The sequence below is a fragment of the Carlito syrichta genome, unplaced genomic scaffold (assembly GCF_000164805.1).
Source record: "Carlito syrichta isolate Samal-C Ts95f unplaced genomic scaffold, Tarsius_syrichta-2.0.1 Scaffold47750, whole genome shotgun sequence".
Taxonomy (NCBI): domain Eukaryota; kingdom Metazoa; phylum Chordata; class Mammalia; order Primates; family Tarsiidae; genus Carlito; species Carlito syrichta.
The window spans coordinates 58,334-76,528 of record NW_006991846.1 but is presented as its reverse complement, the minus strand read 5'-3'; the positions used below and the strand labels follow the sequence as shown (position 1 = coordinate 76,528).

At 39.6% G+C, this 18,195-nt stretch overlaps 1 protein-coding gene and 1 pseudogene across 1 annotated transcript; one reads left to right on the top strand and one right to left on the bottom strand.

Moving 5' to 3' along the window:
• Nucleotides 1-4,499: 4,499 nt before the first annotated feature.
• Nucleotides 4,500-11,166, bottom strand: LOC103250071 (annotated as a pseudogene).
• Nucleotides 11,167-12,288: 1,122 nt separating this feature from the next.
• MTERF1 (mitochondrial transcription termination factor 1) lies at nt 12,289-17,520 on the top strand. Its single transcript, XM_008048656.1, has 2 exons — nt 12,289-12,370; nt 16,362-17,520. Exon 2 carries the CDS (start codon nt 16,393-16,395, stop codon nt 17,518-17,520), a length of 1,128 nt encoding a protein of 375 aa, XP_008046847.1. The 5' UTR covers nt 12,289-12,370; nt 16,362-16,392.
• The last annotated feature ends 675 nt before the right edge of the window (nt 17,521-18,195 follow it).

Sequence of the window (18,195 nt, the reverse complement as noted above, 5' to 3'; positions counted from 1 at the left end):
CTTCAATTTGGGTTCTCCAGATGCTCTAGTGGACAGTAGGTGTTTTTTGCCTGCCCAACTTCCTTTTCATTCTAGTAATAGTAACACCTCTTTTCTTCTGAGGAACTGCCTTTCCCCAACTTCCAATAGTTTTTCTGGGACCACCAATCACATTATATCCTTCCACCATACCTACCCGTAAAATAATATGGTAGTCATATGACTCAAAGCCAATCAGAATCTTTTAGATTTTCTGTTCAAAGACTGAGAATTCGAATTTCTCTCTTTTCCCCTTACATCTCCACTTGAAAAGATGCATCCTTAGGATACTGGCTGCAACCTTAGAGATGCTGGCAGCCATATACCTTGCCCATGGGAGAGCCTGAGAAAATGAGGGCTAAATACAGAAGGAAGCAAAAACGAGATGCAGAGACTTGTGGACCTAATTTAATTTCTACATTCAGTCATGCCAGAGGAAATCTCTGCCCTTCATCTTCCTATAAAAGAAAAAAAAATTGCATCTCTCCTCCAACTCCTTTGGCTTGAATAAGTTTGAGTTACATTTCTGTAACCTGCAAATGAAAGACTCCTGCGTAATACAGTCACTGACTAGCAACATTATTTGTTAAATGATCATTTTTGCCATTTTAGGTCTCAGTTTCCTTATCTATATATAAGGGGATTGAACAAGATAATCAATTTTCTTCAAAATTAGTTTCCATTTTTCACACTTTAAAAAAATATTTTAATTTAGTGATATGGGGAACAATTCAGGATTAGGTATACAAATGGACATTGTCCAGGTAAAGTTTGAGCTTTCCTTTGGTCCTCACTTTGCCTGGTTTGAGATCAGGTACCCTTATTGATGTTGTGTCCCTACCCCCAACCCCACCCCAGCAATATCCTCCTACTTCCAATCCCTCATTTTTCACACTTCTATGAAAAGTATAAAGTTTCAGCCAAAATATGCTCAACTGAATCCTTGGTCTTTATTTTTTTAACCCTTTGCCCCTTTAGAAAAAAAGAAGTGCAGCTGCATTCATTTAGTTTTACATAAACATGTAAATCTGACTAGTTTTCAATGTGAAAATACAAAAAACATTCTTGGAGTTATTTCTAAACAGAACTTGTCTCTAATCCTAATAAGAATCACACACAAAAAATGATAAAATATAGTAACTCTTTTTTTTTCCCCTTGGGGTATATATACTCAGGTTAAATGGGGAAAGTGTGAAGGGAAAAATAATCTATAAAGGACAATTTTCATAATACCAGGATGAATCTCCTTTCCTTTCTTCATATCAGCATTAAGTTAGGTCATCACAACAGAACCTTATTTTTTTTTTTTTACTTTTAAATCCAAATTTTTAAGTTTTATTTTTCCACCGACACAAAAATGACCTGTTTCACAATTATTCGTTGCCCAACAAACTGTTTAGAAAACTAATATTCTTTGTAAAGAGCAAATTACAATAAAGATTTTCAATGCTGTTATTTTATTTTATTTTTTAAATTCTTTTTTTTTTTTTTTTTGAGTTGGAGTCTCACTCTGTCACCCAGACTAGAGTGCAGTGGCTGCTCCCGGCCACCGCAGCCTCAACCTGCTGAGCTCTGGAGATCCTTCCACCTCAGCCTTCCAAGTAGCTGGAACTACAGGTGTGCGCTACCACGCCCAGCTAATTTTTTATTTATTGTAGAGATGAGGTCTCGCCAAGTTGCCCAGGCGGGTCTCGAACCCGCGGGCTCAGGCAATCCACTCACCTCAGCCTCCCAAAGGTGTGGGATTACAAGCTGAGCTACCGAGCCCGGCTCATGCTTTTATTTTAAAAAACAAGATTCCGATATACATAATGAATCTAAATCAAAATTCACAAATGGTAGCTGAAATCCTGTCAACTTTCAGTCCAATACAACGTAAATCTACCAGAACTTTAAGTAGTATCTTTCATAAATGGAATACAGTCATTCAAAATTATAATAAAATATTACTTATAATTTAGTATATAATAAGGGTGACATTTCAAGGCCGTGGGAAAAGAAAGTATTATACATTAAATAATGTTAGGAAAATTGACCAACCATTTGGAAAAGAGACAAAACTGAATACTTCATTTCTTATTCTAAAATAAAATCCAGATGATTCAAAGATTTAAAAGAAAAATAATAATGAAAGTACTGGAAGAAAACATGAGTGACTATTCTTTATGAAATCGAGGAGAAACAAGTTTAACAAGTAAATACAATCTCAAATGTAGTACAGTATAGGCCAGGGGTAAAGAGCACAGGTTCTAGAAGCAATAGCCTGTGTTCAAATCCTGGTTCCACACACAAATTAACTTTATGATTGTGACACAGTGCTTTAGTTTGGATATTTGACCCTCTAAACCTCATGCTGAAATTTGATCCTCATTGTTGGACATGGGACTAAAGAGAGATATTTGGGTAATGGAGGCAGATCCCTCTGCCATCCTGGCTATAATGAGTGAGTTCTCATTGTTAGTTCCCATGAGAGCTGGTTGTTAAAATGAGCCTGGCACTGCCTGCTCCCTTGTTTTTTTGTGTGTGTTTTTCTGTTTTTTTGAGTTGGAATCTCACTCTGTTGCCCAGGAGGGAGTGCAGTGGCAGGCTAACAGCCACCACGGCCATTCAGCCAGTGATCCTTCTGCCTCAGTCTTCCAACACTTCCGCTTTTGTTATATGATCCCTGCATACTGTCTCCCATTCACCTCCAACCATGAGCAGAAACAGCCTGAGGGCCTCACCAGAAGCCATGGTTGTATATGTTTCTTATAGGACCCACAGAACTGTGAGCCAAAAAAACCTCTTTTCTTTATAAATTGCCCAGCCTCAAGTATTCCTTTATATTAACATAAAGACACACAGTAACTTAATTCATCTAAACCTGTTTTTTTCTTTAAAATTATTGTATTAAATCATAAATATACAATAACATCTTAACTCGATATATGCACTTACATTTATTACACCATGAACCTGACCAATGGCTTTTCAAAATATTGAGAAAAATCTCAAAATGTTCCACATGTCACCTGAAACGTACAAATTTAATATTATCAAAGAAGGAATGCTGGGCCAAGAGAGATGGCTCACACCTGTAATCCCAGTGCTTTGAAAGCCTAAGATGGGAGGATGGCTTGGGGTCAGAAGTTTGGGCTGCAGTATGATTGTGCCACTGCACTCCAGCCCAGCCTGGGCAACATAGCAAGACTCCTCTTTTAAAATAAATATAGCCATAGCCGGGCTCGGTGGCTCAGTCTGTAATACCAGCACTTTGGGAGGCTGAGGTGAGTGGATTGCCTGAGCCTGCAAGTTCGAGACCTGCCTGGGCAACTTCATTTCTACAACAAATCAAAAATTAGCCGGGCATAGTAGCGCACGCCTGTAGTTCCAGCTACTTGGAAGACTGAGGTGGAAGGATCGCTGGAGCCCAGCAGAGGCTGAGGCTGCAGTGGCTGGAAGCGGCCACTGCACTCCAGTCTGAGTGACAGAGTGAGACTCCAATTAAAAAAAAAAAAAAAATTAGCCAGGTGTGGTAGCGTGCGCCTGTAGCTCTGGCTACTTGGAAAGCTGAGGCGGAAGAATCGCTGAAGCCCAGCAGGTCGAGGCTGCAGTGGCTGGGAGCGGCCACTGTATTCCGGTCTGAGTGACAGAGTGATACTCCAACTCAAAAAAAAAAAAAAAAAAAAATATATATATATATATATATATATATATAGCCATAAATGGTGGTGCAGGCTTGTAGTTCTAGCTACTATGGAGGTTGAAACACAAGGACGGCTTGAGCCCAGGCATTCAGGAATGCAGTGAGCACAATCGTATTACTGCATTCCAGCCTAGGCAACAGAGCAAAACCTCATCACAAAAAAAGATGAAGAACAGGAATATTTCTACACTTACAAATATCATTAGAAAGAAACAATTAAAAAGCCAAGAAAGCCGGGTGTGGTGGCTCAAGCCTGTAATCCTAGCACTTTGAGAGGCCGAGGTGAGGGGATTGCCTGAGCCCACGGGTTTGAGAACAGTCTAGGCAACTTGGTGAGACCTCATCTCTACAACAAACAAAAAAATTAGCTGGGTGTGGTAGCGCGTGCCTGTAGTTCCCCCTATTTGGAAGGCTGAGGTGAAAGGATCACCAGAGCCCAGCAGGTCAACACTGGGGTAGCTGTAAGCATGCCACTGCACTTCAGCCTGTGTGAAGAAGTGAGACTCCAACTCAAAAAAAAAAAAGCTAAGAAATTGTCCCAAAGGCATTATTATTATTTTTTTTCACAATCCTCCCACAGTAGGGTAATGTTAAATAATCCAATCCATTCACAAAATAGTTTTATGCATTTTTTCTTGGTGCCTTCTGGCATACCACTGCACATTGATTCATAACTAAGATTAGAGTTTCCTTAACATTGTTATTTCTGTAGCCTGAACCTGTTCTGTTACCTCTGAGCTCTCATATGTTCCTATTTATAGAGTGAAGACCATGGCAAGTAGGAAGAAGCTCAATATCAGCTCTTCCCAGCATAACCACCACTTCTGCCACTGCTCCCTGGACCATGTATCCCCATGTTCCTGCTACCATCAAAGTTTCCATTCTTCATTGGACTATAGTTAGAAGGTTGGTAGTTATAAATTCCAAAATCATTGTAATTCCCACTTTCATAATGTCCTCCTCCATAGTTTTCATAATCATCTCTATAGCCCCCATCCCGATTGCTATATCTAAGTATTCCACCACCTCCAAAATTGCTACCTCCCGGTCCTCCTCTATACCCATGATGGTCATCCTCAAATCTACGTCCACTTCCATAGCCATTAGATCCTCCTCTAAAGTCACTTCCTTGTCCTGGCCCAAAATTTCCACCTCCACCACGTAAATCCTCAGAACCAAAGTTGCCTCCTTGAACTTCCTGCATTTAAAAAACAATCTTGGGCCTATACAAAGCCTTTCTTACTTCTACATTATGACCATTAATGGTATGGTATGTCTTTAATACAATATATATTTTTTTTAAGTTGGAGTCTCACTCTGTCACCCAGACTGGAGTGCAGTGGCCACTCCCGGCCACCGCAGCCTCGACCTGCTGGGCTCCGGCGATCCTTCCACTTCAGCCTTCCAAGTAGCCAGAATTACAGGCATGCGCTACCACGCCCGGCTGATTTTTTGATTTATTGTAGAGATGAGGTCTCGTTGCCCAGGCAGGTCTCGAACCCGAGGGCTCAGGCAATCCACTCACCTCAGCCTCCCAAAGGCGTGGGATTACAGGCTGAGCCACTGAGCCCAGTTTTTAATACAATTTTATCTGTACGATCATGGGCATCAAAAGTAACAAATCCAGAGACACCTTTCTTTCCGGACTGCCTATCAGTAACTACCTCAATGGTATTAGTTTATCCATATTCCTCAAAATAATCTCTAAGGTGATGTTTCTCAGTAGCTTCTCTAATTCCAACGGCTCCTTCCCAGTTACAAGATTCTTCTCTTGGCACAGCTGCTTTGGCTCAGCCACTCTCCCACCCTATGAATGAGGTCTTGCAGATTTGGCAGCATCAACCTGAGCCACGGATGAGAATGTTACAAAATAAAATCCTCTTCATTTTTCACTTGCAGGATCCCCCTGACCACAGAGTCTCTAAGTTTTCCCCAGTGCTCGAAGTAGTTACTCAAACTTTCTTCTGTGGTTTCAAAGCTTGAGCCACCAATTCACAAGTTTATGGAACTGTTGCTTTTCTCTCCATTGCAAACTCAGCGGCTTCAAGTCGATCTCCTGCAGCTGAGGGAGATTACAGTGACTTTGCGAAGGACTACTAAAGAAAGGTCCTGGTGCTGGAGTGAGAAAGGCCACTGTTGGAGAAAAAAATCTAAGCCAGTTTCATCTGCAAAACTACCCTAGCTGCCTCATAGGGTTGAATCAAGAGAAAAATTGTATGTACAGGAATATTCTGTAAGGACATAAACCAAAAAACATAAATAAAACAGAAACAGTTATTTCTCGGTGATGGAATTGTAAGTGAAATTTTTTTTTTCTTCTTTATATTTTCTAAAGTGAATTTAAAACACTTGTCTTCCTAAGTGTTGGTACAGTATTACGAATAAAATTATAGACTCTGTGGAGCCCGACTTCTTAGATTCCAATGCTAAAACCATTACTTACTACCTATGTAAGCTTGGGCAAGTCATGCAGGCCTACCTGCTTCCTAATATGTAAAATGAAGACAATATTATTTCCATTACAGAAATAAATGAGGTGATGTAGGTGAAATGATTAGAACAGTGCCTGGCACATAGTGTTATATGAGAATTTTCAAATTTTATTAATATTTTTTCTTTTATATATTCTTTCTCTAAAAGTTCCTATTCTTTGGATACCTTTAGTATAATAGTTAACAAACTAAATTACAGTAGTGAGTAGCTCATTATAGTTTAATGTAGGTTTCAGCAGACTATGGCCAGTGGCCTGGCAGCTCTCGAGCTAAGAATGTTTTTACATTTTTAGAGAGTTGTAAAAAATGAAAGAAAAAAAAAAGAATGTGCACCAGAGAACATGTGACCTACACAGCTTAAAATACTTATAATGTGACCCTCTATAGAAAAAGTTGCTGTCTTTTGGCTTAATATGCTTCCCCTTTCAAATACAGTTGCAATTTAAAATCACCACAATACCAAGGAAGGAATCTCTAAAGGTGGAATTTCAAGAAATACTGTAGGGGCAACCCCTTCGGGTCCCCTCCCACTGTGGGAGTTTTTCTGTCCTCTCAATAAATCCTGCTTTCTCAAAATAAAATAAAATAAAATCTAAAAAAAAAAAAGAAATACTGTAAATAGGGAGATAATTTTGGACAAGGTATTATTTCATATTCTGAATATTTGCTCCCCTGCTCTCTGATGAGATACATTTTTCTATCAATAATAAAGAATTAGCCGGGCTCGGTGGCTCAGCCTGTAATCTCGAGGCTGAGGTGAGTGGATTGCCTGAGCCCGCAGTTTGAGACCCGCCTGGGCAACTTGGCAGACCTTATCTCTACAATAAACCAAAAAATTAGCATTAGCTGGGCGTGGTAGCGCGTGTCTGTAGTTCCAGCTACTTGGAAGACTGAGGTGGAAGGATCGCTAGAGCCCAGCAGGTTGAGGCTGCGGTGGCCAGGAGCATGCTACTGCACTCCTGTCTGGGCGACAGAGTGAGACTTTAACTCAAAAATAATAATAATAATTAAGAATCACTTCATAGTAACTGAAGTCTTGGTACAGTAGGATTAAACAATCCAACAGGCTCTTAAACTCTTGAGGCTAAAGGTATCTCAAACGATTATCATATTTCTCTTGGCCAACTCTGTCCTGCTGATGTTGGCGATACAACTACCGTGGGAATCAGGCTTATATCAGGCCTGAACAGCAAATTTGCCAGGCTAAATATCCAATTCTTGGCCACAGACCCTTGTGGCAGAGTGTGGGCAGAAAAGCTGACTCAGAAGTCTTTCTAGACACTGGTTAGGCACATTTCAGAAAAAGAAAGCTACCAGAAGTAAAATCTTTAATAAAATCTTTTATAGTTAAAAGTAATTGTTGTTAAAAGCGGTGGTGGAGGAAAATTAGCTGGTTTTTTGCTTCCCAACAAATAAAGTGTTAACCTCAGACACTCTGGGTAACTTTACTGCTTTAATCAGCCTTGTACAACTTGTAGACTATACTTGTTTTCAAATGCAAACCAAGATAGCTGCAGGCAAGAGAAAGGAAATAGGGAGTCTTGGGTAGAGATCCTATATTCCTCTGAAGGCCCTCAAGTGAGACTTGTAGGAAGGTGGCAGGTCTATCTGTGAAGTTGATGTGGGGGTGGGGACACATTTGTGTACTGAATCTAGAGTCTGTGGGTGTTTTATCAACAGGGAGTAGGCATGGGGGGAATGAAAGGTCACTTTCTTTTTCTTTTTTTTTTTTTTCAGTTGGAGTCTCGCTCTGTTGCCCAGACTGGAGTGCAGTGGAACGTTCCCGGCCACCACAGCTTCGACCTGCTGGGCTCTTGCAATCCTTCCGCCTCAGCCTTCCAAGTAACCAGAACTACAGGCACATGCTACCACACCCGGCTAATTTTTGACTTATTGTAGTGAGGAGGTCTCACCAAGTTGCCTGGGGGTTCTCGAACCCGCCGGCTCAGGCAATCCACTCACCTCAGCCTTCCAAAGGGCAGGATTACAGGCTGAGCCACGAAGACCTGCCGGTCACTTTCTTTTTGACCTTAGTTGGGTCTGCTAAGTGGTCAAATATGACCTGGTTAGGGGCCTGCGGTTTGTCAGAAGTCTATTTGCATAAAGAACAAGGGGTACTTCTGGGCAGTGGGAGTCAAGCAGGCACTTTTGGCACAGTCAAAAAATCTTTATATGAGGGCAGAGGCAATTCTGAATACAATACAGATTCAGTATTTACACTTGACTTTTGGCCCAGTTCCAGAGTGTGTAAGTCCAATTTGAGGAGGGATGGCTTCAAAGTCTGTATTTTCCCTCTGCAACAGATTTTTGGAATATATATATATAAAAAAAAGAGAGAGCGAGAGAGAGGAGGTGCTCCAATGAAGACTGGACAGTTTTTTCTTTTCACAAGTGAGGTCATTCATAAACACAAATACCATCTAGTATCATCACTGTTTCAGAAAAGAGACATAAAAGAGATTTGATATATGGCAATAAAAATTTGACATAAAAATCGAATTAATTTGACAGTTGTAAAAAACCCCAAAAGTTGAAAATTTTAGGACAGCCTCCAGGAAAAATTCCCCTTCACCATGTTGTTACTACTCCACCTCATCCCTTTTTCCTCGTTTCTTCATTTTTTACTCCCCCTGCCTTAGGTCTTTTATGCTTCTCCCCAGTCACCAAACCTTCTAAAGTTTCAACCAAATTTTTTCTTCTTAATTGCATCAACATAGTAGGGACTTGAGTCAGCTTCTAAGGGGAGGGAGATGAGAGAAGCATGTGGAGGAGCAGACACTCAAGTTGAGAGTTAAGACCTACCACTGGAAATAAGATCCAAGAGGTCAAGGGCTCTGTCTTGGTTTCCACTGTATCCCTGAACTTGAAAACAGAGCCTCAGATGTACAGCTTCTACTGTAACATATCATAAATGACAATGAGGCAGTAGTTATTGCTCTTGAAAGTAATAACACATAAAAAAATCATTAAAGAAATATGAGAAGAAAATAACAATATATCCTAAGCCAGCCATTATTATATGTTATTCTTTCAATATTTTATAATGCACATTTAAAATATATTTGCAATCAGAAAATTATGAATAGGAAACATAGAATTTATTTTCAAAAGAAGCAATCTTCTTTACCTACAAAATATCATTACCTAGGTAATATTGCCTACGTAAGCATAAAATAACCCTTGAAAACTATGTCAGTACAACAAAGCATGTGATAAATCATAGAAGACTTACTGGTCAAAGAGGTGTAATACAGGTATTTCCTGCTGGCTCCTATCTAAGGGTATCAATATTCTCATCTCTAAAATGAGAGAATTGGGGCTCCATAATCTTAAAGGTCTTCTTAAATTCTTCTAAAATCAAAGTCTGAAAAATTTTTTTTTTTTTTGAGTTGGAGTCTCACTCCGTCGCTCAGACTGGAGTGCAGTGGCCGCTCCCAGCCACCACAGCCTCACCTGCTGGGCTCCAGCGATCCTTCCACCTCAGCCTTCCGAGTAGCTGGAACTACAGGCGTGCGCTACCAAGCCTGGCTGATTTTTTGATTTACTGTAGAGATGAAGTCTCGCCAAGTTGCCCAGGCAGGTCTCGAACCCGCGGGCTCAGTCAATCCACTCACCTCAGTCTCCCAAAGGCGCGAGATTACAGGCTGAGCCACCGAGCCCGGCTTAAAGTCTGAAATTTAATGATTCCTAAATTTTATCATTTTACATTCTGATTGTAAAGCACCTTGTATATGTATTTATGTATATAAACTTCTATATAATAATAAACACTAAATCAGACATAGGAGCTCCTTCCATGCAAAAGAATATAGATTTTAGAAATGCACACAAGCAATTTCTAATTTTTCAGGACTGTGTTTCACCTGGAGGTGAATAGTTAACAACTGTATTAAGAAGTTTCACTTAATATATAGAATGATTATTAGTAATTTAAATTCCCAAAGATAAATCTTCATTCTTATAAACGAACAAAACAGAATTCAAAACAAAGCGACAACAAACCGGCTAGGAGTAACCTAAGGGGGAAGAGTGAGAATAAATATAATTGGTTTGTTGGTATAGAAATGGAAGTAAGGAAAATCTATTAGGCTCCCACACTGAGGAGTTAGTAATGATGCCGGAAGAGGTGCAGTGTGTTGCTCCATGGGTTCTTCAACTCTGCCACAGAAAGACATTTCAGAGACAGTCCAAAGTATAGTTTAAAACAGAATTAATTAGAAAGAAAAAGACATGCTCAAGGAAGTACATGGGCCCCTTAAAAAAGGACACGTTTCTTGCCTTCGACAAGAAGCTTTATGTACTCCTACAATGGTGATTAAGCAAACCTTGCACTAAAGGGAAGAACTGCCAGTATCTGGTTATGGTTTTGCTTACCATCTCTCAACTTTTAAGGTCACAAGGACCTTCTAAATAATTAAAGTTACTACCTAGCTAGATTTGGGCCTTCTTTTTTTTTTTAAAACATCATGTCTGTGTTATGGGTAATTTCCTATCGTTTCTGTGACTTACTGTACTGGTAGTTCTGAATTCCAACCTGCAAAGTGGCCAGGTCTGAAATGCCTGGGTAGAATGAAGGTCACCTATGACGAGAAAGACGTCTGAACGCTCTGCCTATTTTAATTCAGACCTGCCTAAGAAAGTCTGCTGCACTACTTCCAAACTAAGTTAACTGTGCCTGACTCAGTAATGCAGAAACCTTGGTGTAGAATTCAGGCCCAACCCTTTTCCTCGACTATTTTCTAAGGACGAAACCACCACCGTCTCCCGGTGAGGACTTGGCAGACTTAACTGATTCATTAATCTAGGTATCTTTCTTTAGGAGGTCACAGCACGACTGTCCTGAGTCGAAACTTCATCTCCTCCACTGCCACCGTCACCAGGTAGGTGAGGCTGACTGGACAGGTTTCCGGCGGCGCCTCCAAGGCAGCGAAAACGCATCTGCTGAGGGGAGGAAGTTCCGGTCGCCTCCATTCTTTCATTTAATAGCCTAAACCCACCACCACGTGAAAAGAACCATAATCGAATTCGGGCTGTAAGATTATCTCAATCTGCATCACTCGAATACTGATTTCCAGCCTGAGGGCTGGCGCTCAAGTCAGACCAGCGGCCCCGTCGCGGATGTCCGCGGCAGTCGTGGGAAAAAGACAAGCCGGGAGCGTTTACGTACGCGCTTCCCACGCCACACGCGGAAGTGCTGAAGGCGTCTCGTCACCCACGGTAACCGCGGCGCTCGCCCTATCAAGCGGCCACCTTCGTATGACTCAGCAACGACATTCCCTCCGCGTGTCGCCCGCAGGCAGCGGGTGGCCGGCCTACTGTGCCCTCGGCCCCGCCCTCGAAAATCCGCCGTGGGAGTGTCGTTTCCCGCGCTCACCGCGGTCCTTTGTGCCCCTCGAGCTCGGCGATTGGGGGCCGGTGGCGCCGCGACTCGGGGCGCAGAGCCGATGACGTCACCTCGCGAGACGTCCGAGGACGGAAGCTGGTCTGGCCCATTTCCGTCCCTCGTTGCTGCAGAGGACCTCGAGGCGGAAGTAAAAGCTGTCTGGGGCGTGTGGGTGCAGTGCGGCTCGTGGCTGGGAGCTGGGAACGTTGTGCTTTCTTTTCTTTTTTCTTTTTTCTTTTTTTAGTAGTCTGGGTGACTGGCTCTGCAGTGCAGCCCCTTGCAGTGTCGCCTTTGGGGAGGAGGGAGGGAAAGAGCCTACGTGTGGAATTCCTTTGCTTTTATGTTGAGAAGAACTCGCTAGGTTCGGTCCATGTGCTTCGGCTGGCTAAGACCAGCTACCGAGGGAGCTCTGCGTTGTTTCGGTTCTGTAATGTTATGGGTGATGCTGCCGTTTAAGTTGTTGTGGAGCGTTAAGTAAGATATGTATAAGAAGCACTTGGCTCTGGCTTTACAAAACATATTCGTGATCCCACTAACTTAACCCATCCTGTACGGGCGGGCACTTGCCATTTTCTTTCCGGTGTGTCTCCAAAAAATGCTTAACTTGGCGGAGGTAATGCATCTCACGAGCACATAGGGCGATGTTTGCTGGGGTAGATTGCTTTTGTTCAGTATTACGAAGTCTTGATGATGTTTTATCTTTTTTTTTTTTCTTTTTGGGTGCCATTTCTAGAGACATTGGTTCTCCAACCTTTCTGGAGGGATACAAAATCTTCCCTTAAGGCAAATAAGGTGAGAAATGCATTACTGTAAATATCTACTCACTTAGATTGCTATGTCAAAGGAAAACTAGCTGGAATGTGATACCTTAGGACGAGGGGTTAACCATTTCCACCTCTTGAACAGGCCAATTGTGGAGCAGAGGAGGACGCAAATTTTACTTCCTAAATCTCACAAATTTCAAGTACCACGATTCTCAGTGTCTGCTAAGTGTGAACGTTAGCCCTTGGGCTAACGGGTTTTTGGTTATTAAAAATGTCAATTTGAGAGATGGACTGAAGTCAATTTTAGGATGTTTACTGTTTTGAAATATGCAGATGAGGAAGCTAATACTTCTATTAGATTCAGATATTCACTTTGCTAGATATTATAGGAGTGTTTGAATGCAGACCAGCTGCTAAGAGTAAAACATTATTAACATTTTTAAGTATGACTTTTTTTTGCTAAAAACTGAAAAATAGATCATGGTAATATGTATTTTCCACCGTTTTTCCCACCCAAGGCCAATTTAATTGGTCTACAATTTTCTTTTGTCTGACTGCAACGTAGCACGAATATTTTTAAAAATCCCAATGTAAGTAGTACATAACACTCATTACTTTTTCACAGGTAACTTTTATTCCACTTTTTTCCCTCTGTACATATTAATGCCTCTTCTTTTAATATAATTATTGCTCCTGTTCATACTGTTATGAAGTTTGACACTTAGAATATCTTGGACATCTTTTGATTGCGTTATATCTACCACATTTTTTAAAAGCACTTTTATAGTATTACATTGCATAGATGTACCACAGTTTAGTCATTCTACTTCTGGTGGCCATTTGTGAAGTCTTTTTTGCTGTAGAAAAGATGTTATAATGGTCATTCTTTTTCATAACAAATGTGTATTCTTCATCTTTTATTTCATTTGAATAATCTTCAAGAGGTAGAAATGCTGAGTTAAAGAATTTGAACACTTAAAATTTGGTCGATGAAGCCAGCTTCCCTTCTGGTAACAAATTTGAGATTTCCCCTATTTCATCATATGTTCACCAAGTTTCTGTTGTTTTTAGGGTTAGCTGAGACCACACGTATTTTGGGGGGAAATGTATTGCATTTTAGTTTTGTAATCAAGACCATATTTCAGTTGCCAGTTTTAAGTCCATTTCAGTTCTTTTTTCTATATAAATAGAATACTTAATTTTAGATTCCTTAATAAGAAATTTTAAAACAAGTAATTCACCTCAACAGTAAGTATTTTGAGTTAAAGATTTGAAGGACCTTGTGCAATGGATAGGAATCAGGAAGATGGCCTTTCCAGAGAGATAGGAATGGGCAAGGATGCTCGGGATGAGAAGTTTGAGGGAGATGGTGCCAGGTAGCGAGGTTGTATAATAGACAAGATAGCTGAAAAGGTAATTAGAATTATGTGGTGAGGGCTTTAAAGGTCAGTTTGAAGATTTTTCTTTCTGGGGGAGAGCTACAGAAGGAAGGCTTTAAATGAGAGAATGAAGGACAATCACTTTTTAAAAAAAGAATGAATATCATTATGGTGGCAGTTTTGAGTAATGGGTGTTAGAGAAGCAAGCCACGTGTCTGTTAAAGGCTGAGTGAGAGAGAATGAAGACTTGTAACAGTAAGAATAATGGAGAGTAGAGAGATAGGATTTCAGAGATGCTGAAGAAGCTGAATCTATATGATTTGGTAACTGTGGGGTTGAGGGAGAAGAAGGCAAACCTCAGTTTTAGATTTTTATCTCAAATGACTCTTAGAATGATGATAGTGATAGCCGTAATCAGAAGAGGGCAAGTTTGGGGACTAGGAAAGATGCTCAGTTAAATTTTATGCATGCTGATTCATGTGGAAGATGTTTCCATGGCAAATGAGTTATTCATAGACATAAAATTTACTTGTGACAGATTTAGAAGAAACATTAATAGATTTATTACATCTGTATTAGAAATTTAACCATAATTTTCACTTATGTTTAGTTTGCCATTAGTAAAATTTCTGTTGAGCATTCTGTGGCCAACCATGTTTATCATGGTGCTAATAATCTCAAGAAAGTGTACTGTCCAGAGTATTGGTCTTCATACTTTTTTGTTTGTGTACACTACCAGTAAAAGTGATGTACCTCCAATATATATATATTTATTGATTGATTGTATACATGTCTGACAGTACTATTATATTGTGCGCATGATATAACATATGTAAAAATTGGAAAATTTCACCAGCTAAGACAAATATCGTAGTTTTACTATTTTCTTCCTATATTCCGTTGGATCATCATGCATTGACTTGTCCTGTTATCCAGTAGATGTCACTCTTGAGCATCTGAGAGAGAAAAGGTCAAGGAGCTGTGTAAAGTAGAGCCTTCATTCTTTAGTTAGATGAAGGTTCTTATTTTAAGTTTCCAAATACATGCAGTTTTGGAAAAATATGTATTTACAGAGTAGTATGTGGTATTATGGATAAGTGAAGAATATTGACCTTAGCAGAGTATGGATCAATCTAAAATGTGCATTTGTTGTTGTTTGAGGTATGCTTTGTGAGTACCCTTTGTTTGGGCTTGAATACTGATTCTGTAGTTTTGGAATCTTTTCCCAATGCTTTGAGAATCTGAAAATTCTCAGCCTGTAGGCATAATACAAGTTCTTGTTAAAATGAGAATACTTGAAAGGGCAGACACAAAGAGGCTTTCTTTGAAATAGATCTTGAAAGCAATATCTTAAGCTCCAAAATGTTAGTGGTGGGTTAGAACCATCTATCTTTATTTTCTATTTTATGCTTAATTGGGAGAAGGGGAAAAAGGAAATTTCTTTTCTAAGAGCCCATTGTAATTAATTAGAGATCAATCACTAAGTTTGTCCCAGCTGTATATATTTGAGCAGGAGAAAGTAAAGTTTATATAAATATATGTATTATCAAGTGGCAGTTCACAGGTAGCTTAGAAACAAATCAACAGATGCGTTGAATAATAGAACTTTTTCTGTTGCTTTCCTCATAAAAGAGTTCCTGTAAATGGAGATGTTCATTTTAGTAGGAACCTATGATTATAATCATATATAAGTTCATATGTTTTGTGCCCCATTTCTAAGTGATCAGGAAAGTGAGTCATTGAGGTTTTAGTGCAAGTGCTTCTAGCAGGAAGGTTATAAGTGTCTTGCAACAGATGCAGACAGCCCTGGATTAGTCTTATATAATATGGTGACAGAAAATGAGGACTGTAAAAGTAACATTTTAATGTTTACATGTCATCTCTCAGCACAGTTCCACATATGGATTAAATATCCTAACTAGCTCATTTTGAAGGTGATAATTTGTTTGGAATTTTTGGGTTACAATCAAGGAAATAATAGGGTGAACTGAATGAGACGGAGATTAGGATCAGGAGCTCTTTGTTGATGAGTGGTGTGTGTAAACTAAGAAATGAGGCCATAATGATAGCATGGATTTAAAGGATACTGTGACTCCAGAAAAGGTGTTAGGGTGGAAGTTAGATAATCTGAGGTATTGGTTTTCAGAGCTAGATTTAGGGTTTGAAACCAGGAAACTAGAGGCAAAGAAGTCTAGTATCTGTGGGCAGGGCAAGGTCAAAGATTTGGAACATTGGAATACAAGGAATGAAAGTGTCAGTTGTTAGAAGTGAGCCAAAGATTTTGAAACCAGTAGGACAAAACAGAGATTGAGAGGAATAACTGGTTTGGGGTAGCTAAGGCAGGCAGGCCAAATCAAAAGAGCAAGAAAAAAGCAGGAATAATTCTGGGGCACTGATGGTACTCTCCTGCTTTTCTTTATGTTAAAAATGAAAGAAGCCCTGGACCTACAAATAATCAACAGAAGCAGTGAACTATGGAGTGAAAGTACAGTGGCTGAACTGTTAACCACAGCACCAGGAGAGCTGGAGCTATAGGTGTATTCTTATAGAAATGTCCATGATGCTTATAGAATCATAGTATGGTCATTCAGCTGTTGAACACATGTATTTATATACTATTATACATATTGTTTTATGCAGCATTCCAAAAGATTTGGGCTACCTGACCATTATGTCACCAAGAAACCTCTGGTATTTGAGAAGTAACTTTCCCTTTGGCTCAAGGTGTTGGATGATCCAATTTTCAGCAAAAATCTTCTTCAATTCAGTTTCATTTAGACTCTTTGGTACAAAGTGTGCAGGCAATGAACCTGTGGAGAATGAGGACCTATTGAACAACTTACTTACCATGGGAGTAGATATTGACATGGCAAAGAAACGACAGCCTGGGGTTTTTAATAGGATGTTTACTAATGAGCAGGACTTGAAGATGTTTCTTCTTTCCAAAGGAGCTAGCAAAGAAGTGATTGCCAGCATCATATCAAGATATCCACGAGCTATAACTCGTACTTCCGAAAGTCTTTCAAAACGTTGGGATCTGTGGAGAAGGATTATGACATCAGACCTTGAAATTGTAAATATTGTAGACCGTTCTCCTGAATCCTTTTTTCGGTCCAATAACAACCTAAACTTAGAGAATAATATAAAGTTCCTTTACTCAGTTGGATTGACCCGTAAGTGCCTTTGTCGATTGTTGACCAGTGCTCCTCGTACCTTCTCTAATAGTCTTGATCTGAATAAACAGATGATTCAGTTTTTGCAGGAAATCTGTTTGACATTGGGTCACAATGATCCTTCAGATTTTGTCAGGAAGATAATTTTTAAAAACCCTTTCATCTTAATTCAGAGCACCAAGCGGGTAAAAGCTAACATTGAATTTTTACAGTCAACTTTCAACTTGAACAGTGGGGAACTGCTGGTTCTTATATGTGGTCCAGGAGCTGAGATCCTAGACCTTTCCAATGACTATGCTAAAAGAAACTACACAAATATCAAGGAGAAGCTGGTTTCTCTTGGATGTACTGAAGAAGCAGTACAGAAGTTTGTCTTAAGCTATCCAGATATGATCTTCTTGACAGAGAAAAAGTTTAATGATAAAATAGACTGCCTCATAGAAGAAAAAATTAGCATTTCACAAATAATGGAAAATCCTCGGGTTCTGGATTCAAGCATAAATACTTTAAAAAGTCGAATCAACGAATTGGTAAATGCTGGCTATAACTTGAGTACATCAAAAATCACTCTTCTATCTTGGAGTAAAAAAAGATTTAAAGCTAAATTGAAAAAATTAAATGGATAAAACATTGGGGGATTTTTAAAAGTCAGTCATATAATGTAGTGGTATCATTTCATTTTGAATATGGGCATTTCAAAAAGGAGAGGTTTGATTTCTCAACCACAGATAATGTATGTAATGATCCTTTTGATATTTTGTTTTATAGGTTCATAAAAACTCATGGTTGGTATGCTCACATATAGTCCTCTTATCCCTCTCTTCTGAAGTTTGACTTAATGCAACGTACCATTATATAATATAAGCTATGCTAGTAGTACAAATGATAGTTCCTGAGTGTCACTGCAGAACAATGAGTAGAAAGAAAGTACAGAATAAGCTTTTGTGGCTTCTGTTCAGTTTAAAAAATTTAGACTTATTCAGGTAGTTCTGTTTCTTCTCATGGTTTTGAATGGCTTCCTGTTTCTACTATTATTCCTGTGTATCCAATTATGGTTCATCTTCAAAGTAGAATGCCTGTAAAAAAAAATCGTCAAAATCTGACAAAATAGAAAGGAAGAATTTTTTCATCTTAAGTTTTACATTCTTCATTTAAACCATTAGTGTGCTTTCCTAGCTTCTCCCAAGGTTTACTATAAGTATATTCTGATTTCTTTGAAGGCAAAAGCAATTGTGGCAGGCAGAATAATGGCCACCTAAAAATACCAATGTTTTAATTCCCAGAAGCTGTGAATATATTAG